The sequence below is a fragment of the Salarias fasciatus genome, chromosome 1 (assembly GCF_902148845.1).
Source record: "Salarias fasciatus chromosome 1, fSalaFa1.1, whole genome shotgun sequence".
Lineage (NCBI taxonomy): Eukaryota > Metazoa > Chordata > Actinopteri > Blenniiformes > Blenniidae > Salarias > Salarias fasciatus.
The window spans coordinates 38,427,438-38,447,962 of NC_043745.1; the positions used below are offsets into that span (position 1 = coordinate 38,427,438).

Below are 20,525 nucleotides of genomic sequence, written 5' to 3' on the forward strand. Positions count from 1 at the left end.
GTTCGTATACAGATAGGTAGATATATGGTTAGACATGTAAATATCAATGTCATCCATAAACAGCTGTATATTTAGGAAACTGGACACATTCAGTAGACATGTAGACAGATCAATAAATATACAGATTCATTCGTTTAATATGTGATGACATCCAGTATTTTGATCATGATTTGCAATAAACAGGAAAGATATTGATTTGTTATTTGTATTTCTCAAGAGAAGTCTTCTTTCTCTTCCCATTTGAATATTTTTCTTTTATCATGAGTTTTTTTCCCTGTCTTTGTTTCAGATCTTAGGTGCGCTAGCTGCCAGGCGCGACGCAACGTTGCGCTAACGAAGCAAAACCCAATCGGAGGCCGCAAGGCTCCATCTGTTGCACTGCATGGAAGCGTTTGTCATTTATGTTTGTTATCGGCACATTTCGGATCGTGTCGTCGCCGTAATGAGAAGTGAGAGTCACTCTAGCTCGGAGGAAAGCAGCAGACATTAAAGGGCCATTTCATGGCTGCACTCATGAAGCGAGCAGCGCCGGTCTTTAATCTCCACCTCACTCTTACCTGCTTTCCAGATGAGTGACGCTTCCCTTTCTACCTTCTGAAATAACAACAGAGGCTTCAAAGAGAGTGGAGTGGACTGGAGGATGGAGAGCTCTGATGGCCACAACAACCTGCGTCCTCCACCTGCAGAGCCCCCACCACCACCACCCACTCTCTCCACCGCACCACTTTTAAAGCCACTCAGAAATCTCCCCGACAGAGTGGCCTCAGAAGAACACACGGCTCCGTCAGGCCAAACCACCACCTCTTTCAGCCAAAATAGCAGCTTTGAGGCAGTGAGTGCGGGCGGAGGAGCGCCTTCGGTTGGGGGAGTGGGGGAGTCGGAGGCTCAATCACTCGGTGGGAGGCGGAGAACGAGCAGCACAAACATAGTTCTGCTGTTGGCTCCGAGCCATGTTTGTGTCACTGACAGAAGTAGCCTTGTGTGCCCCCGCCACCCCCACCTCCACCCCTCCGAAGCCTCTCGCTCTCTCCCGGTTTGCTTGGAAACAGAGTCAAGGGGCGACTGGCTGCTTGCTTGGTAACAGAAAGGCCCAGCCGAGCCAGAGGAGGCAGAAGAGGGGGAAAGCCGCTCCTCAGAAAGCACAGCGCTGCGGGAATGTTGATGAGGCAGGGAGCTTTTTATTCCTCCCTTCCCACTGAAGCGCCGAGCGGCACGGTGGATGTGTGGGCGATCTGTACTCGCCATGCCCGCCGAGCGCGAGCTGCTTTGAAGATTAGGTGTTTGCATTATTCCTCATGCACAACAGAGCGATGGGGGCGGGCTCGTTATTTATTTCCGGACCCGTCAGAACTCGATCACGCTCGTGATACATCTCGAAATTAAATAAACTGAATGCGGGTTTCCAGCAGGAAAAAAGAAGACGAAGAAAAAAAACAGCGTCTTGGATTTGCCTGGGACTGCTCGGCAGGAGGAGAGCCAGCTCGCTTCCCTGACTGGCACCGCCGAAAGAGAAAGCGCTTTGTGTTGAGAAGCGTCTTGTCGTGGAGCAGATATCTCCGTGCAACGATCTTCCGTCTGAAACAACAAATCAAGGCCACCTAAGCGCCGCATGCCAACCGCCGCTCTGCTGGCGGTCCTGGGCGGCGTGAGCGCTGCTGAAGCTCCTGCTAGCCTCACCGTGGCGTCCCCCGGCAGTCCGGGCAGATCCGGTTACATTTCCCCGAGAAAAATATGTACGCTAACGACAGCAAGATGACGGTTCTCTAAACGACGCAGGCTTCAGTGGAACCTTGAAGGGACCGACGGGTCTTTGATGTCTTAATGTAACCGCACAACCACACTGGCTCAGTAAACAATGCGAGAGGACGAAGCCAACCCTGCCATGTGTTTCCAGCTTATTCTCCTTTCATGCCACAATGCAGGAGTTATTTGTTTCACAGGGAAGAGATTCACTCAAGAGTATCGTAAACTGGAGAAAGTTTGGCCGAGGCTTCCGAGCTGCGCTGCGGGCGTCCTACGAGGAGCGACGGAGAGAACGGGAACGGGGCGCCGCTTTCACATTTCAAATGAAAAACACCTCGTTTTGTGCGTCAAAAAGTTTCACATTAACACAGCGACAACTGAAAAGGAAGCTGTCAGCACGTTGGGATATGAGTTGGTGCTGTTGGTCGTAATGAAACCAAACACAAGAGAACAAGCCTGAACTCACTTTCCGTTTGTGAGAATCAACATCGAAGCGTCTTACAGCGTTTGGAACTCACCGTCTTCAGTTTCCTGCCACACGATGCCCTCCAGGTTGACGCTGGTCCCGGGCTCGCAGGGCCCCAGACACTCCGGCTCGGTGGCCAGGGCCACGTCCGACGTGTTGACGGCGACGGAGCGCGTGCGGACCATGATCTGCTCGCACGGCGAGGCGATCTCGCTGTTGCCTACCGCGGCCAGGAGGTGGAGGGGCGGCGGAGCCGGCGTGGAGACGGGAGACTCCATCTGCGGGGGAAGAAGAAGAAGAAGAAGAAGTGGGGATGAAACACATGAGACACTTCAGATGGGCTGTATAAACAGACACAGAGCAGATGTTGAGATTCAGGCAGAGCGGAGGAAGCGAGCGAAGTGCTGCACGCATGAGGGACAGTCTGGTATTTCAGCAGCACGCCAAAGTGACTGGATCAGGGAGAACGAACAGCGCAGGCCTCACAACTGCTGCTGCTGCTCCTGTGTGAACCCTCAGCCCGAGCTAACATCTCAATGTCCAGCAACACATTCACTGAGGAATTCACAGCATATCTCACAAGCACATTATCTGCTCAAGGCACACTGGTGTTACTACTCCTTTGCAAACTAGTGTTGTAGTCAAGACCACCGTACCCGAGACTGAGCCAACACCAAGACCAGAGAACCCCAAGACAAGAACCAGAGCATTCTGAGACCGAGACAACGCCAAGGCTTGAAGGTTCCAAGATCACGTCAAGACTCTCCAACATCACTGCAAACCAGCACATTACAGGTCAACAGTTGAACACATCAATCTGATCTTGAACCCTGCCGGGGTGCTGATCCAGCAGCTCCTGTTAGTGAGACTTTGCATTTAATTGGTCACATTAGTGTCTGGCAGCATCGGTGAACCCAACTTCCTACAGAGTTCTGAAAAACATTTGAGTCACATAAGGTACCAATCCACTCTGCTCTCCGGTGAACGTTGTTACTAATTTCCTTCTTTGCTTGAATTTGTTGTTGTTGTATCCTAATGAGCGAAGCCCCTGACCCCCAACAGGCCCCCTGACCCCCAACAGGCCCCCTGACCCCTGCAGCACCCACTGATCCTCGGATTGTGAAGTTCGGTTCACTATGAACAGGAAGGGTTAAAAGCAGAGAACTAATTTCCCAAATGGGATCAATAAAAGCAAGCAACTAATTATTATTATTATTAAAAACTGAGATGGAAGAATTTCTTTTCTCTCCCTCACATTAATTAAATCCACTTCACAAATCAAATGAACACGTTAGACTCCAAATAAACTAGCAGGTGTTGAGAGTAAAAGCTCCATCATTAATCATAATGTGGCAGGTGGTGTAGGCGCCTCATCTCACTCCGAGGAGCAAACTTTGAAGTTTCACACTGAAAGGTTTATTTTAATGCAACCAATCCGCTTTAAAGACATCCTCATGTGCATGTGAGTCTTTAAGTACAACGGTTTAAACAGGAGGTAGCTCTTCAATTAAAGGCATGATTTTCAGTGGCGCTCATTTTTTTTTAATCGACGTTTGAGCGACGTTGAAGTGAACTGAAGTTTGATCCCAATCTTCCCCAAGAGTTCAGGCGACTCATTCTGTCTGCATTCAGGCCTCATTCACAAAATACCAAGTCAACGGGACGCCAAGTGAAAGCGACATTAGTATTTCGTGTCTCCAATGACTTGTGAGTTGTATTGATCCAGTGATATTTGGATATCGGGTCTCAGGCCCCACCCTTGAAGCTGAACTGCCTTTTGTCTTGATGTGAGGTAAAACATTTCCCAAAATTCAATTACATTTGATTTTATTTGTAGAGTAACAAACACTGTGGGCCATCACAGTGATGACGGTGAATTTAGCAGCGAATGAGGCGAAACTCATCAAAAAGCAGAAACCCAGGTAAAGCGCTGCCAACTCTCCGACATGGAGAGAAATTCAAACTCAGCATGAAATAAAGTCATTGGTGTGATTTCAAGGTAGGGAACTCTGATTTGTTGGACTGTGAAAATAATTTCACGTTTAAAAAAAATTGGAAGTATCTTTTACTTTATGGTTTTGACTCACTGAGATGCAGTTTTTCAACACTCTGGTGTCAAAGAAAAAATGAAATTCTACTTGGTTTTGTGTTTGGGCAACTTTTAGTCCAACAAGTTGTTATTTACTTCATATCAAGTGTGAGCTTGAGTTTGTTTGATATTCTGAACATCAATGGATCGTCCTGTCGTCTCATCCCCATCGGCACACGGTTCTAGTATCCCACATAAATTTGGAAATTTTTTAACCAAATTGTAATTAATTCTGTAGCTCTCATTTTCTTATAAGTGTTGTAAAGAAACAATTAAAAACTGAGCGTGACCATATATGGTAACTCTGCCATTGAAGAATAAATCAACTTTTTTGTAGACTCCTCCATCTGGACTTCATGCAACATTCTTGAAAGGTCCATGAGACCAACAGAACTTCATGGTAGCGTTGGCTCTGTGGTTCTAGCACACTGTTATTTACTTACGGTTACTCCTAAAGACACATTGATAAGCTGGAAGAGATTGTTTGCGGTCTGTATGGTAAAAAAATTAGCTAAATCCTGAGGCAAATGTCAAATGAGTGTCAAGTTGGTAAAAGGTTGGTGAAATCTCCGTAAGTGTCTTTCTAAATACACAATGTTTAAATTTGCAAAATTGTCCGTATTTTATGAGGCGATGTTTTGTAGGTCAGTGCTCAGGAGCTTCGGGGGTGATTATCCGGCCGGAGAGGCGAACGCGAAATGCTCTGACTGCGACTCCCTCCGAGGAAGGACAGAATTAGTTATGCAAGGTTGTCCAAACAATCTCTCCTCCCCCGTTAGCTTCCCTCCCTCGCACTTTGCTGAGCAAGATCCATGACATCGAATCATCTCGCAGGCTGATCACTCATTAATTCCCTCAATTAAAGAGCTGGTAGTGGAGCGGGAGCGGGGCTACCCAGGGTCAGTAATTGATTCCACCTGTTCTGACACACTGTGACGGCGCCGAAGAGGAAAGAACCCAAATGAAAAGGACAGCGAGGGGAAGAGTGTGAGAGAGAAGACCGCAGGCGGGGAGGAGTGGAGGTGGAAGAGAGACGGGACTGACGGTGATTTAAGGGCCGCCGTGACACCGGGCTTAGAGCTCTTTATTCAAGGCGGCCGACATTAAAGCGCTCTAAATCATTAGCGCTGAACTGCAGGAGGAATGCGGAGCCGCGGCCAACGCCGCACATTTATTAATTGGGCATAAAGCACTGGGTGCTCGGGGATACGCTGCCAACGTCGGATCCAATTAGACTGAGGAGACCAAACAACAATTGACACATCGGATTACGAGCCTGCTGGAATCTACTTATTGTTCCAAACAGAGTCCGACGTGGAAAACTCCTCCAGCACCGCTCTGCACCGTCAGCAGCTGTTAGCATGTTAGCACACCCGCCTCGCGCCAAGCAGCTTCCCGGGTCTGTGGCCTTTCCATGTGGATTTTTAGATATTCCCAGTGAAATGTTCAAAGAACGCCTCCTGTCACTGTGGAATTATGGGTGTTTTAACAGCATGATTGGGGGCTAGTTTGACAGGATTGACGTAGCCTACAAGTTAGCTCAGGTCTCGGCGTTGCTTTTTTCCCACAACTCTTCAGAAATTGGGCATAAAAATGTATGTTTACTTTGATATTTTCACAGTTCGCTTGGTGGTTTGGCAGGCCGGATCGGAGCTTCTTGTTCACCCAGTTTTGGCCTGCTAACCCTATGTTTGACACCCCTGAGCCTAAAATTTTATGGGGCAGATCATCGCATATGGTAGTTTCCAGCTTTTTCTTGTTTCTTTAATCGCTAACATAAACAGCTACAGAATGTGTTACTTTGGTAGGACACTAGTGTCATGAGGGGATTTGGGGCAAGAGAAAGAACACTGCTATCTGAAGAGAAAACAACAAAACGAAACATCTTTGTTGTTTGTAGTAGTCAGAAATCATGGTTTTTGCTCTACTCACAATGATCATCACTGTGTTACTGTACATCTCTGGGTTGTTTGATTTTGTGCAGTCCGGGGTGAAAGGAACATGCTAAACTGATTTCAAGCTATTTCTAGCCTGGCATTAGCCTTTTACTGCGAGTTGTGTTCAGCCTGGGGAAGTCATTAAAGCTCTTGCTATTACCATTATCTCGCTAAACAAAAGGCTTTTATGTAATGCATGAGCAACATCAGTGATTAGCAGATGATAGAACTAGCTTCTGTTTTTTAATGAAACACCTGTAAATCTACTGCTACCGGTTAGTCTAATAAAATAAAATACTGCAAGTACGAAAAAATATGAAATCTGCTTAAAAAAAAGTGCTGACAAATAAAGATACAAAAATGTTGGAATAGCTGTATCAACAGGCCTGTTTGCTCTTATTATTTGTGGCACATTTAACTGATATAAAAATCATCAGGATGCTTGGTATCGACCACATCAAGAACCTTTTTTCAAGCTTCTGCTTCCGAAATGAATTCAGCCTGGACCCATCAAGACCGTCCACCACACATAAACAAGCTGCTGCATAAACATGAAGACAGATTAGCATTTCTGTTTTCTTTTCAATTTTAGCTACACTTCAGAAATACGGGGCCCGAATTACTCCGTCTGAGACGCATCAATCACCGAGCAGAGCGGAGAGCTTTGGAAAGCAAACATCGGCCCGTGATTAGTTTTGATATTAGCTCCAGACTTGTCATCAGAGAAGCTTCATATTTCATGGAGAGGTGAAAACAGCATGGATAGGCCGTTCCTCCGCCGCCGGCGCTCACAGAGGAGCAAATTAGTGCGTGCCGAGAGCGGCGGGGAGTCGGGGCTAACGACGTCCTAATCACCGCGTGTCGCGGCCGACCGAATGACGCGGGACAGGTAATCACCCCGGCTGTCACCGCACGCCGCTCCCGCACGCCGCCGCCGACTGACAGGTGCGAACGGCCCCGTCCGACTCAGACTCCACCCACTCAGACTGCCGGGTGCCGTTCGGGTTTCACACAGCTGCTGAACTCATCACGTCCTTCACTTCAGCAAACTGCTGCTCATATCATAATTACATCTGAACTGTCAGGTTATATCTGGCTTTAGCTCAACACAAACGGATATAATCACCGCCATGGCATTACACTGGTGATTATGTGATGTTTGTCAAGTAGCGACACCTGAGTTAGCATGCTAAAAGCCACCGCGGGCCTGAGCAGCCCTGAACGATTAGCATCTAGGCATCCAAAATCAGCATTACTCAAACCATAAGAAAACATTTCTTATGATATAGAGTGTTTGTTATGGTTGGACACGTGAATTAGCGCGCTAACCAGCTAGCCACGGCCTCTCCAGTCCTTTAAGTTTAGCGTCGAGAAGAAAACTGACAGGTGAAACGGACAGGAAGTTTTCATACTTCCTCAGTACAGTGTGTGCCTTTTTAATTCAAATTAAACAAACAAGAGTCACAGTGTCAGATTTTTCTGCATGTGCATCTCTCCCAAAAAAATAAAGACATTTCCACTCATTTCTCCCAGCAAATCCCAACGTTTTTAACATGATGCTGATGATCGTGTGTAAACATGCTAACAAACTAGCCTAAGCCTGTATGATTCTAGAAATCCAGTATTTAGTCTGCTCTCAGGACAATAAAAATGACAGCAGCTGGAACTTTTCATATGATTCACATTTACATATAAATCTTGAAAAGATTGAATCTCATTGAAGAGTGATTTAAACTTATTCCTGCGACCAAAATCAACACCAAATACATGAAGGCAGAATAGTTTAAAACAAAAAAATGCAGATAAATCATCAGGTGTCTGTACGGATTGGAATGAATGGTGCATGTCTTTTTAAAATTCTTCTTTCTTGACATACTGGACGCTGCAGTGTTGCAGCAGACATGAATTTCAGGATTATTGTTCCTGAAAGCAGCCACAGCATCACAAGCCTTTTCCGTCTTTGTCCTCTCAATTGAGTTCCAATAAAACCGGCGACGGTCGGAGGATCCCAGTGCGATTCAACAGAAGCGAGGTTAATAATTACCATTAATGAAGTGATGGATTACAGCCGTATCGAACATGCTCTGTTTAAGTACACCCTCGCCCGGATGAGCTGTATTTTCCTCGCCGCTCGCTCAGTTTCTGTTACCAAGCTGAGGAAAGGGCAATTATTTCATTTCAGCTGTCAGAATTACAAAGCGGCACGTCAGTCTAATGCCGCCGACACAATGAAGAAACCATTCACGGGGAAACTGTACGAAATAATTAAAAAAGAATCACAACGGAAACGGGACGCCGCTCACAATGGCGCTCTATCTGGGAGCTCTGTCAATGGCCGGGCGAACAAAAGGGCTTTGAGCGGCGGCGCTGCAGAAGGCACAAACCCACACAGGCGAGCGCTTGACGTCTCGTACGGGGCTTCGAGAAAAACCGCCTGCGACTCGAGTACATAACTTGTCAGATTACAAGGCTCTGCCCGACGCTCGGCCGACGCCAAGTTCCATGATTTCTTCCCTTCATGCGAGACTTTACAGAAGGACTTGGAAATCTCCCCGAAAACCACAATGGTCGAGTGTCACGCAAACCTTTTCTTAACTGAAACCCCATGAGGGAGTGCGAGAGAGAGAGAGAGAGAGGGACAGAGAGACAGAGAGAGAGAGAGAGAGAGAGAGAGAGAGAGGGACAGAGAGAGAGAGTGAGAGAGAATAATCTGGAACTTGCTGACAAAAAGACTCCCCTGAATGTTGGACCGGACCGTCCAGCGCTGACGGTCGTGGACGTCTTGGCTGCATTTCCAGCCATCGCACAATAACCCGACACCGCGGCAGACGGACGCACGCTGCACTCCTTTTTTGTTGCCTGGACACATTAAATTCAGCTTTAACTTGTTTATTAGAGTTGGGATTAAGAAACTGAGCGCTGAGCTTGGCTGAGGATTACGAACAGGATTACACAGCGCTGACACTCAGACACCTGTCTGGTCTCAACTGGTGTGAGGAGCCAAACATAGCCGAGTCCACGGCGGCTCCACACCCGGCGGTCCAGCTCGGGTTCTGGGCTCTGGCAGGGGAAGGCAGCCGAGCCACACACACACACACACACACACACACACACACACACACACCCAGAGGACATTCAGGAAACACAAAACCAATATGTTTTCGATTCAGGAAGGTTTTGCTTTTACACAGCAACTCTCTGAAAATGACTTCAGAAATGCTGAAAACCATGTAGTTAGCGTGTCGGGACGGGAGTTGGTGATGTTTTTGTTTTTGTAATGAAGCTACAAAGAACAAGACGCTAAAAACACAGCCATGTAAACAGACTCCCACAATGCAACATTTTGTGTAAACAGGAGTCGTTTGGAAGCTGCAAACATCAAGTACACATGACATAATGAGACTATTCCTAATAAATCATGATTTTAATGTCTTGCCTGAGACTTCTTCCTCTAAATAACAGTGTTCTTTCTCTTGCCCCGACGTTACAGGAATATTTCAGGAAGCTAAAGGCAGGCCGCTGATATTTCTCGAGAGCTATAAAAAGAAAGCGACGCCCTGACAGAGAGGTTATGTTTAACCTGGCGTACTCTGGACACGAGTGCTGTAATCCTCTGAACAGTGGCGCCGACAGAGAACGGCAGCGGGGAGAAAGTCAGGTTTTGTTCTGCTGACCTCTGACCAACATACAATCGCAGCTGGCGTTTCAGTTTCCCCGCCGCAGCAGCTCGGCGACGCTCACGTCTGCAGCAGCAGTTTAACACGCAACGCTGGCAATAAAAAAAGAAAAAAAAAAGAAAAAGCAGAATCTGAAAGTGGGGGGACGGCGAGCCGCCGTCTGCTCATCACATACTGCTCTGACTTTGTGTCTCTTCCAGGTCTGCTGGCCACGGCGCTCTTCTAAAGCGTGACTCACAGCTGGAGGCAGGCCACTGATCGACTGCACGGCCTGGACACGCTACAGATGTGGGGCTTTGTCAGTGTTTGTTTTGGTGCGAAATAAACGTATTTATGTCGCTCCATCTGGGCTGCACGGTGGAGCAGCGGCGTCGCCTCACAGCGAGCCGGTCACTGGTTTGTACCTTCTGGTCGACGGAGGCCTTTCTGTGTGTGTTTTATATTTTCTTCTGCGGCTTCCTTTTTGTACAATTCAAATCCCGGGTTCTGAGGTTAATTAGGGAACACAGATACTGTGAGTACATCGCGAGTGTGTGGTTGTCCGAGTCTCCGTGTTCGCCCTGTGGTTTCAGCCTGTTAGCTCGGAGAAGCTCCAGTCTGGAAGATTCCCGTACAGGAGGAGGAACAATGGGAGAGCGAGGCTCAGCAGGCTCCACTGTGTATTTACACTTTGTACACACATAGATGGCTACCCTTCGAGTTATGAGTGCACGTACACATTTCTTTGCACAAATGTGCATCTTCGTACCTTCGTGGCTACCTATACACACAAATATTTACCCATTGATGTACGCATGGAGTTACCTACGTAAATACAGATCTATGCAAGCACTGCGTCCACGGCTGCCTACCCCTGCGTACGTACAGATTGTTTCTGTATATAAATACACTCATTGCTATCTATCTAATGCAGCTACCACAGACACATGGAGATGAACACATAGAAAGCTAAATACAGAGGTAGCTACATCGTACATACAAAGAGGCTAGCTGTGTATGTAGAGTAGAAAGACATATGTCGGAACTGTAGCTACTGTCTACGTGACAAAACACAGATGTAGTTAATATCTATGTACGAACTGTCTATGCATATTCTACAAATGTAATGACTGAGTATTAATTGCATACGTAGCGACGATGTGAGAACTGTGAATGTAGATACAGTCTTTGCACAAGTTAAGCACATAGCTACTGTCTATATATGTACAAATTACATAACTACCTCTTATTTAGCAGTCTATGTGTACATCTATTTCCGTTTATGCACACATTAATCTATCCATGTATGTATTGTCAATCTATGTATGTTTTATTTATCCGGGTGCATATCGCCTGACAGATCTACTAAAATGCCCACATATAGTTATTTTTAGATGTGCATGTTCCCGGTTATCTCTGCAGGCACACACAGTATATCTATATATTTATGTCTAGCTTCAGACAGAGAGCATGAGGTGGTGAACTCCATCTGCTTGTTCACACTTTCTCCATGACTTGATGATGGATGTTAATCCAGCTGTGCCCATACCTCCACCAAAAGTGATTTTTACACACACAAACACACACACAGCTGCCTCCGTATATGCATGTAAAGACCATTAAAAGAACATGAATAAGCAATCGTACGGTGCAAGCCAGTGATATGTGTTATCCATTATACACAGCTCCACAATAAAACCCTCACCATGCCGTCAGTGTTGTCAAACAGCCAGAAGAGAGTCTAAAAAAACCATTTGGCAGTCCAACATCCCGGCAGGCTGAATCCAGATCCAATCAAAAGCTGATGTATGTGAAGTTTTATGACCCCGGTGCCAAACGACTACAACTCATCTAAACTGGCTCATGTTTACTGTTTGACCTTTGAGAGGAGGAGATTTCCTGAGCTGATAAAGCAGACGGGCTGAAATAACGCCGCTTTCAACATCAAAGGAAGAAAACATCTGTGTGGGGAAGAGAAAATGTAATTCTTTCTGACAAGGAGTCATTATTAAGTAAAAAGCAGCGCTGGCTGAACTGCTATTAGTTGGCTAAGTTCACTGTTCCTGCTTCAATTATGTAATTCTCTCCAACTCCAGGGGCTGTGAACATCTTTGGTGAGTTACGGAGGTCGAAGGCCAGCAGAGATTACGCTTCGTGCCCGGACTGCTTTCAACACGTTGGAAGGGAGACCGGCCAGGTTTTATTGTGCTTGTCATGCAAACAAAGAGTGACTGCGGAGCTCAATCTGCATAATGAATTTAAGTACAAGAGCGTTTTAACGCCGACTGGTTATCAGCGCTCGACCGAACCGGCAAGCCTTTAAAGTGAGACGCTTTATTAAGAGCACTGAAGTGACACGCTTATTAAAATAAAGCTGCAATTGAAACCCAACGCACGGTCCTCGTCTGATTTGATTACTCAAAACATTCAAATCAGGCCGATGCGATTGTTTCCCCAACGCCACGCACGGGAATAATTTCATCTCTCGAGCCCACGCCGCCACCGCCTTTGAAGCTAATCACAGAAAGCGCCAGAGAGAGAAAACAGAAAGAGGAACACCTGACATCCACTGCAGACCGCCAGCTGCCACCAGGCGCTCCGTTTCCAGGCAACTCTTCTCACTTTGAGCTGCTAATTGTGCTTTCAGGAAGGCATAACCGCACATAAATAACACGGGGGGGGAGAGCGAGGCGCGATGAAGCCGGCCACCCGTGACCTACAATCTCTCTGGAGCTGTAATGAGCGAGCCGGCATCTCAATCTGAACGGGTGTTTGTGACAAAAGAAGCCGTTTGCCATATGACTCCTTCACACTGCGGCGCTACACCGCGCAAGCTAACGGCACACTTCTGTAGAACAAAACAAACCGCAGAGTCATCCCAGATAGGACGGAAAATCCACAGCAGAACAAACTAGAAGCACCGAAAACTCCTGCTTCCTTTGACTTTCAAGCAAAAATACCAGTTTGCGTCCAGAAATGTTTCTGATTTAAAGCACTTCTGACAAAACAAATCTTGAGAAGCTTTTCAGAAAACAGTTTCTGTCATCTTTAGCATGTGTCAGCATGTGTTAGCATGTGTTAGCATGTCTGAGCATAGCTACGATATCTGGTTAATGAAGCAGCTCGCGTTCACTGCTGCATCATGATTCCTACATTGTGCGCTGTTTTACTGAAACAGTGCGACGCCTAGTGGACTGATTAGGAACAGCACTAGTTTTAATTAACCTTCTCTGATTTCAGTTTTTTTTTATATTTTGAAAATCACCCACAGGTTGGATTGAACCCTGTCGTGCATCGTTTTCAGCCGGTGCGCCACATATTTCACCTTCCACCAGATAACCTAAGTGTACGTTTAAGTCATCGGCAGCAGAAGATGGAATGAATAGAAAGGTTCAAGGTTGTTTGGCCCAATGTAATATTTAATAGGTAATCTAAGCATATGTGAATTTTAGGTCATGAACCTCCAAAACATGAACTCTACAGAAGAGAATTTGAAAGAGTACAAAGAAAACGTTGAAGCTGGTGAAGTCTTTCTTTTTTTTAACGACCCTCAGCAATCTGAGTTGCGTTGTGTTTTCAGGAAGCTGATGCCTGTGCTGTCATGCAGCTGCAGCCACTAGCTGGGACTACTGAGCCATCAGCCCGCTTTAGCAATGCTAGCTAGCCACAGTGGCTAATTCGACATCATGTACCCAGAGACACTGTGATCCTCCAGAGGTCTGTTCCTACGATGCTGGAGGTCAAGAAGTTCTATATCTAAACATGCAAACTCAGTATATTTATAAGAGACCGAGAGGGTTTGATTGAGTCATCAGAAACATCCTGATTATTATGGATTTTTTAAATCACTACTTCCTGGGTTTTGGTGTTTTTTAGATCATCTGGTTCAGATAATGGATTTTTTCTTTCTTTCTGAGAGCCTCTGAATGTTTCCGTCTGATTTATTCCCGGTTTTTCTTGAGATGACTGCTGATTGTAACAGATTTGCCCTTGTGGATAAATCAGGTTGTTGAATCTGGAATTGTGACACTTAGCATCGCAGCTTATGTTTTATGATGCCTCGCACCCTTCAAGGTCGCTAACAGAGCAGCTGAAGACAAGACGTTAACGTGAAAAATGTCTGGGAGAAGGCGACAGATTGGTGCTGGCTGAACTTTCCTCTCAGCAGCAGCAGCTGTGAATTACAGCTCCACTGTTAAATCGGCACGTAGCGCTTTCACATTTGTGTAAATTTCAGTCGCAATCAAATTTAAAATCTTTTTTCAGAGTGACACGTTATGGCTGTGCGCCGCAAATCAGAGCCTTTTATTTCACCCAGGCTCTTTGATTATACCGAGGAAAGAAAAAGAAGAAGGTACGGAGAGGTTTGTCAAAGAGAGAGCTCCAGAGGGAGCATGAGAGGCTTCTGCACCCGCTGATGAAAGGACAACATACATTAGTCAGGAGACGGCTTCTGCAGCAGCCGGCTACATGATGGGAAGTAAAAGTGATATAAAAAGACAGAAGGCAGCGGGGACCGCGGGGGAGACGACAAGCCAGGAGAAGTAGAGCTCACCAATTTGCTCACTTATCAAGCAGTGGCCTAATTTGTCCAGCGAAGCAAAGTCACACAGGGAGAAAGTCCTTTAAATACCAGGATCGAACTGGAGGGCTGAAACTAGGTCCAGATTCAGTGGAGGTCTGAGCGAAGGTACAAACTCTACGCTGCTTCGCTTTTCGGTTTGTGTTTTTTTAGCTGATGGGAACAGAACTGAAAGATGAAAACACAACCGTAACGCGAGCGTTGAATGATCATCTGTGACACGGCTCACTGTTCCATGATGTCTTTTCAAGTATTCAGAAGCAGCTCGATGTTTAGTTTCAGCTTTGACCTGCTTCTGTTTTCCGCCACACCTCAACATTTAGGCCTCGTTTAAACGACACTTCCACTGCATCGCTTCTGAATTCTCGTTCCAGACAAGTTTACGCTCCAACATTTTTGAAATCGACGTCCATTTGCACGTAACCAGCAAAAACAAAGCTCCGATGGCCTTCAACTACAAAACTACCAGAGATGGAACCCAAGCTGTTCAAGAAAGTTCTGTTTCTGTCAATTTACACAATGACCCAGTGTTTTCAAAAAGTTCCATTCAAGATGGCATCCTAAGTGGCAGTCACTTGTGGTTTCTTGCCAGTTTTCTTACTTTCTATTATTAGTCTGAAAAGTATAGATGACTGTGAAATTGCGCCGTTTATTTAGAATTATTAACAGATCCAACAGTGACCCAAGGATCAAGTTGGAGAAATCTTGGTGTATTTAGCTGAGCAGTGAAGTGAAGTGTGGCCACACTCTGACACTGATCGTCACATTTTATGGTGCTCTGTTTAAATCATGCGGTGTTTTGATGTCACTTTCAGACAAAAGTGATTATTCAGGATGGAATCCAAGATGGCCGCCAAATGTCCTTTTCCTTGTGTTATGGGCCATAAGTGCCTCGACAGTTGAAATATAAGTTTCATGGGTGAAATGATGCACTGGAACTTTTTCCAAGTCTCTTGTTTGAGTTCAAACCAGAACAGCTGCCGTGATGGAGCCATTCTGCCTGCTGAGGTCTGTAAACATGAAATGGGATTACATGGTATTTTAAAACTGGTCAATATTTACTTTAAGTTTTATGAGAAACAGGTGAACCTGACAGTCAGTTCATTGGTAATGAACATGCTAACATGTCGATATCCCCATATCATCAACCTGACAGTAGTATTAGACAATATTAGCTTCAAAATGAAGAGTCATATGAAGTGACGGGTGAATGCATAATTTTCCATTAAACGGAGTAAAGCTGTAGGTAAAGATGACATGAAGTGCGTTTGACAGGTATCTGCATCTGAAAGTGAAGACTTCATTCTGATGAAGACGAAACGTTTGAGGTGTTGAAGTTTTGAACCAGATATTTAAAAAAAAATCTTATATTGGATCAAATTAAGACGTTGAATGTCAGAGTAAGCCGGTAGAAGTGGTGGAAGGGTGCTCCCACAGTGGATCCATCTGGAACCGCCCGCCTGGCCACACCTCTTCCTTGACCTGCAACGCTGCCAGTCCACAACCCAAACCGGCCTGTTGGTTCAGGCTGCTGAAGCCACTGAGCCTGTTCTGGCTTCACACGGCTCATTTTCACACCCCTGCCGTCACGTGTTGGTCTGGTAAATCGGTGCGACCCGAAGCCAGTCGTTCCTCACAAATGGTGCTTGTCTTGGCAACATGTCCTCCATTGTTAATTCCTGAGGTTTGAATGTCTTCCTCTGTTTCTGGCGAGGCTCTGTGGAGGCATGACACAATGTTTTCCAGTGGACAGAAAACCTTTAGGAAACAGAAATGTTTTTGTTTCCTTGTTGATGTGGAGGGGAGGGGGGGGGAACAGGTTTTAACCTCCAAACGGATGATTCTGACGGTCGTGAAGAAGTGAACGTCGAGCTCGGTCTGTCTTTATGCTCCACATTGTTCTGTTGTGGAGTTTTAATTACATAAAACCGACCGACTCCTGGAACATCTGTAGGCGTAGAGAAGCAGATGTGGGAGATGAAAACAAGACTCCTCCGTGCGTCGTGCGGACCGAAACCGACCGCCTCAGCTTTTTATGGGCGCCTCGGGCTGCGCTGCCAATGCTGCCACTCGGGCAGATGGGGAGGCTGCAGCAGCTCCGCAGTGAGGCGGCAATCCTGGAAACGAGCGGGAACGGGGAAGTACTCACCAAAAAAAACAAAAAACAAACCTGGCACCATTTGTACCTGCTTAGCCGAGCTTGTTGGCAGGCAGCGGCGGCGGCGGCGGCGGACGCCTGGCTGACTGAGCGACTGGCTAACATACAGCAGGTGGTGTGTTACGTTCCTCTGGTCTTGCTTCAGCTTGACCTTGTCACCCTGATTCCTTCCTCTGGTCTCCGGCTGAGCGGCCGCTCTGGGACCGGGCCTGGTACCGTCTGCTGCGCGACCGGCCGGGTGGGGGATGGGTCAGAGGCGAGCTGGGCAGGAAGCGCTGCTCAGTGTCTTCAGCCCAGAAACTCACTCATCCATTATCATTACTGGAGAAGAAATGTGCTCCGTGTGTGTGTGTGTGTGTGTGTGTATGCATGAGCATCATTCAACTGTGCTCCATTATATTACAAGACCGAGGAAAAAAAGCCGGGGAGGAAGCGAGCCTCTCTGCCTGGTTGGGTTTTAAGACGGTCTTTGGTTTCACGGTCTGAGGTCTGCGGCTGCAGTTTCTCTCTGCTACATATAACAACGCAGCTCTGAGGATGTAGAGAGTCCCGCACGCCGTACGGAGTGTTTGTTCCTCATGCCAGACGCCACCAGGAAAAATGGAACAAAGAAAAACATGTTTGTATCAGGATTGTTTCTACAGATTCATTTTTCTGTTGATTTATAACAAAATGAACGTCCCAAGATTCAACAGTTTGAATGATCTCCTCTTACAAATCTGCTGTAATGAGCAGTAATTCGGAGGGAAATGACTGCATCATTTACCCATTCCCAGGATGGGACTTCCTAAAAACGCTTTGTCTTAAAGACTCGGATTCTGCTTAAACGGCAGAAACGTTCTGAACACCGATGCGTGTAGATTCATTACGAAAACATCCAGCAGCGGCTACACCTGGCCCGACATGCTACCTGCATCACTTTCACTGGAAGCGCCAACATTTTCTGAAACTCTCAAAAAAACAACCATCCATTTTCACTTGAGACACCATATAAATGTCTGGCCTAGTTTCTCGCGATTAGATAAAAAGTTGCCTCAAAACGTAGCTTTCAGGCTCGGCATGTCCATTAAGTTCCAGGAGCCTGAGAAGTCTGACGAGAGTGAAGTTGAAGCGGAATCCCAGCGTCTCTGGGTAAATAATGTCCGATTAGCCTCAGAGTGGAAAAGCAGCGCCGTCTGAACCAGACGTGGTTTGGTTAATATCCAGATGTTTGGGTTGAATGCAGCTGGAAATTGTTCCGGTGGAGTTATTTTACTGGTTGTTTTTCTGATGTAGTCTTTAATATAAAATGGATTTGAGCTGTGGAGCATTACTGTATTTTTTTTTCTGTTGTTAAAATGCCAGAATATCTGAGGTAATTGATTTCTTGTCGCAACTCGAATGAAAAGATGATTCCTGCTCTGACACTGAGAACATGCAGAGAGCTCCATCTTTCTTCAGCAGTAACCCATCTGAACTTAATCCGACAAGCTGATTCTGGTGATCCGCTTCTGGTTTCTCTTTCTCCCATTTCTCATCCTCCTGCTCTGGCCAGAGGTCAGCTGACAGCAACAGTATCTATTACAACAATAAGCCACATTCCTGCCAAGGTCACCCACCGGCGTCGGAGGGGAAGAGGAGCTGCGCCGGGAGCAGAAATCCAGATAAGCTAAGCTGAGCCTGCGAGGATTTCTCTCTCAGCAGTCCCTCTCCATAGTCATAAATCTTATCTCACAGCAAAGGGAAACCTGACAACAAACTGAGAGGCTGTCATCAGCGGCTCAGCCGCCGAGATTCCCACCCAAATACCAATGATTCAGACTTCACACGAGCCCCGAGGCTCCGGCCCGGCCTGATCCGCCTGGGAAGAAGGGAACCTGTGTGGTGGACTTACTGCTGACGGTTCAGCACCGACCGCTTCCCTTCCTGCCTTCAAAACACCGGCTCTGCTCCAGCTGAGCGTCGACCACGGAGGAACCCGACCGGCTGAGTAAGAGGAGACATTTTCACTATCGCACAAGGAAAACAAGTTGTTATTCAGGCGGAGAGATTTCCCCAGAGCCCCGAACCTCAAACTATTTATAGTGGTGGCGTTGGTGTGTTTCCCTGGTGTCGACGCGGTGCTGTGGGTGGCTCCTCCTCCAAACACTGCCAAGAAAATCCTCAGCCCACCGACACCAAGCCACTTTCTACTGAGGTGTTTCAGTTACATCTCCACAATGAAGCCTTTTTGTTTTGTTTTTTGTTTTTAACTTTTCCAGTTAAACAGAGTACGACTGTGAGTAATGATGGAAATGACTGTATTTAAAATCACACTGCAGATTCCACCCCGATCAAGCGATTTGATCTGAACCTCTGGAGAAAATGAAGATTTGGACAGATTCACCTTCTGGGAACAGCGAATGTTACAAATCAAAAATAAGCTGCAGATGCTTCAACACTGAAGGCATCATTTGCCGTTTTGGTATCAGGGAAGTTTAGTGTTTCTTGAAAACGATCTCAGTTTACACAGAAATGGTAGAAATGCTCACACACACAGCGCGCACACACACACACACAGCATCAGTAACGGTGAGTTCACGGACATTCCCAAGTAGCATTTTTCCCGTTTCCATGGAGACCGGAGCGTTTCCTGAACCGACCATGTCGTGAGCATTTTTCTCCTCAAACACAACTTCAGCAACAGTTTATTTATCCTTTCTACATTTATTTAGATCATTTCTTTTTTTTCCTGTTTGTTTTGTGCATTTCACACGTTTCGCATCAAAAAAGCTCAATCAATCATAAAAACGTTGTGGTGTAAACGTGGCCACAGAACACAGTCGTAGTGAATGATAGAACAAACTCTTTTACAAGGGTTTGGTGATAAATCAAAACACCCTGAAATGACTACGAACAACTGGGAAATAATATAAGACTGTCCAGAAGCCATCCGTCGTAGGACTGAAACATGAAACCATTTATCGTTCATCTTTTTCTTCACTTCTATGTTTCAACCTGAAGAAGATGCAGGAAAAACGGCGTGTGAGATTGGAGACCTGGGGACAACAGTTTCTTTTTTCTTGAATCTTAATGTTAAAAAAAACAAGACTTTCCACTTCTGCGGGTCACACTGTGGAAATCTCCAGCATAGGCTGATATATGAACCTGAACACGGCTGAAGGGGAATCAAACGCCCCGTGCAGTGAGACGGCGTTCAGCCGCTGACCTTTAGAAGCCCTTTGATTGGATTGAAAATCCGCTCACGGCTCATCGTGTTAGAGGAAAAAACCCAGCGCAAAGCTCTAAGCTGTTCAGATCGCAAAGCAGATGATGATGATGATGCTGACGGAGATGAAGGTGTGGAGGTGAAGGTCGTGTCTGTGGGTGGAGGAGAAATCTGCGTGCGAACATGTGGAGGAGTGGAGCTGGAGTCGCTCCTCTGATCGAACCCCACCCGTCTCGACAGACGGCCGCGAGCCTGATTCCCGCCAGCCAGCAGGCCCTCCAGCATGTTCTTCGTGTCTTTAGATGTTGTTTCTTTTTTCTTGTTTGATTGTTAATTTTGGTTTGTACAAGTTCAAAGTCAAGCTTCTACTTCTACTTATTCCGTTGGTGTCTTACCGTCAGTTACTGTTTCCACCACAGGAACAAAAAGACGTTTAATGTGACACAGGATTGAAAACACGACCAAAAAAATACAGTCTTGGATTCAACAGAAAGAATGACAAGATTTCAGTCTCGATTTATCTGGAAAATTATTTTGTTAACAAAAAAAAGAAACTGTCATACCATAGACGCAGTATCGCAAATTATTAAGTCAATCGTTACTTCCTGAACAGCTTTACAGAAAACTCAAGTTTTCCTCCAGGGCAGTTTCCAAAAGTTGGGTTTTCTGTGGTTTCCAGCATCGTTGTCATGGAAACGGACACCAGA

At 46.2% G+C, this 20,525-nt stretch overlaps 1 protein-coding gene across 2 annotated transcripts in view; it reads right to left on the bottom strand.

The window, feature by feature from the left end:
- znf609b (zinc finger protein 609b) overlaps nt 1–20,525 on the bottom strand; it is a 109,230-nt gene that overhangs the window by 29,088 nt on the left and 59,617 nt on the right. For both annotated transcript variants that reach the window (XM_030106938.1, XM_030106856.1), the window contains exon 3: nt 2,262–2,487. In XM_030106938.1, the coding sequence (XP_029962798.1) occupies nt 2,262–2,487 (226 nt within the window). The remainder of the gene's footprint in view (nt 1–2,261; nt 2,488–20,525) is intronic.